At 32.7% G+C, this 6235-nt stretch overlaps 1 protein-coding gene across 1 annotated transcript in view; it reads right to left on the bottom strand.

Annotated features, from left to right (window-relative positions):
* Window positions 1–2460: 2460 nt before the first annotated feature.
* Window positions 2461–6235, bottom strand: part of LOC108754263 — a 4856-nt gene continuing 1081 nt past the window's right edge. Inside the window, exons 2-6 of the mRNA XM_018496461.1 lie at window positions 5087–5277; window positions 4474–4632; window positions 3368–4246; window positions 3015–3137; window positions 2461–2805 (exon numbers count right to left, since the gene is read on the bottom strand). Of these exons, the coding sequence (XP_018351963.1) occupies window positions 2556–2805; window positions 3015–3137; window positions 3368–4246; window positions 4474–4632; window positions 5087–5277 (1602 nt within the window). The 3' untranslated portion in view covers window positions 2461–2555. The remainder of the gene's footprint in view (window positions 2806–3014; window positions 3138–3367; window positions 4247–4473; window positions 4633–5086; window positions 5278–6235) is intronic.

Here is a 6235-nt window from a genome sequence, read left to right as displayed (position 1 = left end):
TATATGATAAAGATATGTAATTACTTAACAATTGAAACATTACAAAAAAGAGCAAAAATATGCTTGCGTGCATGAGTTAATGATATATGTTTTCAAAGTGTCGTCCATTAAAATTGACACAAAATTATAATTCTTTCGACCTACTACAAAATAAAAACCATTTCAATTCATTCCCATTGGTTATCCTGTATATACATATATTATTGCTCGAACATTACATTTCTGAAAGTCTTATTTATTGCACGTGTGACTTTGGAAATTAAATCTTGGCAGATATTTTAATTTATACGCGAAGGCTGATATGTAATGCAGTTACATACTTCACTGTTAACTTCGAATAAGCGAATAAGAGCAAAAGTGTTGGATAATAGGCAGCTCGGTATAGGCAATTTAGAATTCATCGACAAAGTGCAATGTCACGTATTACGATCTATACAAGCATAGTATGAACGGAGATTGCAATCGTGCCAAGAAATAAAGATATTTTTTATACGAATTGGTGTGTATAGCCGGAAAATGGCGTTTAACTATCGATGGAACGAAAGTAGCATAGACAATCTGGTTAAAAGTAAACTATTTCGCCGATGCAACAGCGAATTGGACGTACTCGGGATATCGTATTTGTCCCGAACAATTTTTATGCCCTGAAAATGAAACACTTTCTGTTATTAGACTTATAGGATCATGTCTTCCCCTTTGCTCTTTTTCCACCATATTTGTAAGAAAAAAAGCAAATTTGTCAAAATATTTATTAGAATCGTTTCACAAGTATTTTTCAAACTTACAATACGCATTTTACTATAAATCCGATTGCCAATCGTATCCCATTTTGTCATCCACGTTTCACTTTCTCGCTTTAAATTATTTTCCTGAAAGTCTTACCGATTTATATACGAAAGTAAGAAGTTGATTACTTCTTTCATTATGTACGATAGCGTATAATAATTAATATGATACCGTTAAATTGTAATAAGTGGAGCTCCAACTGCGAGATATTTTTTGGAGGAGTTTTATTTTTTCTTCCTGCAATGGTTTTGATACCAAATGTTTTAGAGCTGGTATTAATAAATATACTTACATTTCTACATATGTAACGTTATGACATAAATGCATATACGTAAAAAAACGTGTATATTCCAAGATATGCATAAATATAGAAGGTTGCGTATCGACTGGATCCGAAAACACATCATATACACATCCTGTATTATATATAATATGTACATACATATTACGACGGAATACTGAAAACTATAACGTTTGTAATACTATGTAATGAATGTATGACAAGTATAATCGGTATTATTGTTGAATTATATTCAGCGCTATGCGAATGCCCAAAAATAAAACAGAAAAAAATAACAGATCAAGTATTAACGTTTTAAGGATCATTACTGTTTGCGAATCTTCTTCCTTGTAAGAACATATAACATTGTTGGAGACTTGTAAAGGAAGCAAGAAAAATAAAATCGGATATAACGAAAACACATATGCTATTTTGAGAAGCAAACCCGACGAGTCATTAATAACTTAATTAGGACGTGTCCAGAATGAATTCGAAAATTGAAAAAAAGAGTATTAGTATAAAATGGCGTATATTTTATTCACGAGCCTTTACCTTTTTGCAGTAGAATATTATATCAAATATATATATATATATTTTTTTTTTGTTTAGATACATATGATGTCATAATATTCGTAATGAATATGCGCAACATATGTATGTATAATTAAATACACATAATCTTTTAAAATCTCTTGAAAAAAATCGATTAGCGTAACATTTGTCAGAAGTATTTAATAATCTCATTATTTCTTAATTTATGTTTTCTTATTTGTTATTATTCTTAATAATATGAAGAAAGCTCATTTAAATCGATAACATTTCAGTTAAAACATTTAAATTCATGTCACCATCATAATAAATTACAAAATTAAATACAAATCATTACGTATCGTTTATATAATGATTTGTATTTAATTTTGTGTATTAAGTAGTATTTTCTTTAAATGAGAATATAATTATCTTAAGTTCATTATTTCATTCACTTATTAAAAATAATATATTGAGTTGACAAAATTCTATATAAGTTATTTCGATAAATTATGGCAAATGAAAATTTTCCAAAAGAAATTTTTCATCTGCCATCTATATGTATGTACAGTACAAACTATTGTCAAAATTTAACTTTCGTCGGAAAGTAAGTAGTATCGGAGGGACGTTCTTTCATTTATAATAAATAACTTCATACATAAATATATTTTATAAATATTAATAAATATGTATATCTATTCTCTTATAAAAATATAAGCTATGTTAACTTCTTATATAAATTCAATGTAACAAATAGGAAATATTACAAAACATATAAAAAAAGTATAAAAAAATGCGAACAATAAACCTAGAATCTGAATTATAAATGGAAGAGTTTTAATTTAAAAAAGCTGATTTGTACTGCACTCGTTAAAATTTCGTATAACGATCTTATCTAGCAGGTCGCCTTTAACATACACACTGCATTATTTGGCGACTGGCCAGTCAGAAAACAATTAGATCACGGGTAACGGTCCCGCTTTGGTAAATGCACCTTGATTCGTCGTTTATACCTGCGTGGTGAACGCGACGCCACCCGAAATTCAAATGGTAGATCATAACAGCGGCAGATACAACAGCTTGGAAATTTAAACCAATCGCTAAAAATACCACGGCACTCGTTGTTGGGATCATAAGCCAACAGCCGATGCAGCCGATACTGCTGCTCGCATCTGCATCCATCTCGGCAATGCATTTGCTTGTTCTCGTATCTGTGAATCGGAAATTTAAAAAATGGAATAAGAATATAATGCGATGAAGAAGATTTTAACACAATTTTGTTTAAACAGTTTTAATTTTGTTCAGATTCCTCTCGACTAAGAATAGAAATTAAATAAAAATATGAACATTTGTTTCCCTTTTTTTAAATTTTTTTAATCGCTTATGTTAATATTTCTTGTTTAGGAATGACAGTACTTACGTGCATTTCTCCCAATGGACATATTGCTCGAAGGGATACAGATTGAGGAGGGCCAAGAGCTCACCACGAGTATTATTGGCCCAGTACGGTGCTACTACCTCTTCCTTAACGGGACAGGCATTCCTGCACAAAATGATTCGATAAGTTTTCTCAAATTTTTTATATTTATGTTTTATATATTATACTTTATATACTTTTGCTCTCCTTCATTAAAAAAAAATTTATATTAGTTTTGTATAATCTCTATTTTTATATCTTTAATTAAAATTTCTTTTTATTTTAGTTTGGTATTTAAATTTAATAATTTAGTTTATTATAAAAAAAATTACGAAATGTACGATTATTGTACTCACGTTCCTATAAACTTTAGCACTGGCTGCTCCTTCTGATCTTTCTCTGCAACATCCTGATAAAGCTGTCCCCCAGTATTCGTCGATGCTTCGACCACGCCCGATGGCCGATATTCAGGACGTGGTCTGAATTGTTGCTGTTGCTCATAACTTGCTGCAGTTATTAATTCTTCGTGTCTTGTATCGTCAAGCGCTTCTTTCTTGTCCTCCTCCTCCTCCTCCTTTTCCTCCTCTTTGATCAGCTCCTGATTGATCAGCAATTTCATGGGGACATCCGTTGTCGTTTCGACTAGTTGCATAGTATGTGCTGTATTCTCTTCGGTTATCATTTTTTCTAAATACGCTTCTATTTCTGGTGCTTCTAGGTCTTCATTGGTCCTGTCGTTCTGCCCTGGAATCTCGTTGATGCTGAAATTTTGTTCTTTGACAATCTGAGCCACTGTAATGCTCGGCGGTGCTGTCGTTGTCATCGTGCTATTCACTGCAAGATTGCTATCAGTAACTTTAGCCGTAATATTTGAAAATTTTGGAGAAGTTGACACTGTTGAAGTTTCAGTCTTGATCTCCTCCGTGCTCGTGGCGGCAGTAAACGAAGGCGTTATTGAGGACGATGTGTGCGTAACGAAGGTTGTAGCGCTAGTTGACGTCGAAGACAAAGTTGCAGAGGTAGTAATCGTGTTCGGGATGGTTGAACTGGTGGTTCGTTCGGTAAGTCTGAAATGTGGCCTGGTGTACTCGCTGAGCTTTGAGAACTTAGTCACTTGCTTGACGATGGGATCATTGAAAGAGCGACTGGTAAATCCGCGACCTCCATTCTCGCCTTGATTAGCTTTCGGCCGATCGTCGTCAATGAATTCGTAATCATTGTCATATTGAAATTGTCTGAAAATCATAACACGCAATTAATTCGAAAATTTGTTGCGATTTATAAGAGAATGTAATCAGCGATTCTAAAAACTTTCATATACTAAGGATCAACAAAATATGTTTAAAAAAAATTTGTGCAACAAAAAATTAAAACATTTTACAACCACATCTAAAATTTTGAAAATTAAAGCGAAAAGTGGATAATAATAAAATATCATCGAAAGGAACTGCGAGAAAGTTACCTCAGATCGTCGGTGAAATGACGATGATGATACTCGTCATACTTTAGCTCAATATCATTCTCTTCGAATTCCGCTCGGAGGATGTTGATATAATTCTCATCGCCATACATGCGTCTCATCAACCCCTGATTCTGTTGCACAAATTGACGTACCGCGTGCCTGCGAACAAACAACGAAAGCATAACTCTGTACTGATAAGTTGGATAAGACATACAATGCAAATCTTTTTTTAGACTCAAGTTTTATAAGAGTATATAAAAGCTAATATCTTTCATTCCAAGCAACAATCGAGATTGGGGCAACAATTAAATCGAAGCGAAATCTCATATTTATGATATCAAGATATATCAGTTTATATAATATTAAAATGTTCGATATTTTAAAAACTAGAGAAAATGAAGAAGGAAATTTCAAGATTAATCGCTGCCCTCGAATTTTAAATTTCGGTCAGGAAACTTTTGACCCCCTTTGATTTGTTTGATTGGACGACTGACAACATCAAAACTTTCGCCACGGACAAATCAAGCACGCGCGTGAGTGCACGAATGTCGGGCGGGCGAAAGTCTGGAGGAGAGTTTGATCAGAAGAAATGAAGCGCAAATGGACAAAGTACCAAGGATAAGAGCTACCAGCGATCGTGCACCAACTCTGTCGGCCAAAGTCACAGGGTAAATCTTCATGATGTGAGCGTTTCGTGCGCGAGTACGGCTTGCTGCAGGCCGAGGAGGCGTCATATCCGAATGTGCTTGGTCCACCGCCACCACCGCCGCCGCACTGGCATCTTGTCAGCTGCAATGCAATCACCTACGACAAAAACAATCAACTACGTAATGGAAATCTTCTATTATCTGATCGATCCTTTAATTTCCCGAAAAAAAGTAATTGGACGAACTAGCAGTGGATGGAAAAAATTAATAAATGATCTAATACAGAAGTATTCGAATCTTCAGAGATTATTAAAATTTACGTTGAGTTTCTTTTTACCTTATTTCTTTTTATCTTTAGTTATGTTTTGATATTAATTATGTATACATAATGTACAAATAGATTCCATATAGAAGCAAGAATTATTATTACTTAATAAAAATATCATTCTCCTGCAGCAATATTGCAGATTTTGCAGCGAGATTGCTTTATGGATTGTATATTATGATAATCTTTAAGTCACTAAGAAGTCCCTCGTGACACATCTTCACCACTTGTCATATCGTCATGCTTGTGTGTGTGAAATGCTCTGTGATTAGAGAATTTTAATTTAAAAACTATTATAGAGCTTCGACATTTTCGTAATAAAACTTTTCATCTCAAAATGATATCAGGAATCTGCTATTGACCGATGATATGGGAAGTCTAAGACATCCTACATATGTATATATTGTTAATCAAAATATTTATACAATGTGATAAAGTTATTTTACAAAATCAAATAACTTTGGAGAAATAAGCTGAAAGCGTCATTAAATAAATATATGTATACTTTCATACAACGTGCAATGTATATATATTGCTTGCATCTTTTGTGTTGCGCAATATTTTTTTACAACTTACAAACTTTTATTACAAATTACATATAATAAAAAATGTAATAATAGCCTTTAATGTTTCTTCTTACAGTTAAAAAAATTGTGCTTCTTTATTCATTCTCTATATACACAGGATAGATCATTTTAATTATATCCTCACCCTAAGATTTTTTCCTATTTTACAAAAATTTTACAAAAAAAATGTGTTAAAACAAAGTTGTTTTATACTAACAAAAAGC

This window comes from Trachymyrmex septentrionalis, unplaced genomic scaffold (genome assembly GCF_001594115.1).
Source record: "Trachymyrmex septentrionalis isolate Tsep2-gDNA-1 unplaced genomic scaffold, Tsep1.0 scaffold78, whole genome shotgun sequence".
Lineage (NCBI taxonomy): Eukaryota > Metazoa > Arthropoda > Insecta > Hymenoptera > Formicidae > Trachymyrmex > Trachymyrmex septentrionalis.
Note: the sequence above shows the minus strand (reverse complement) of the source record. Positions and strands in the feature narration are given on the sequence as shown.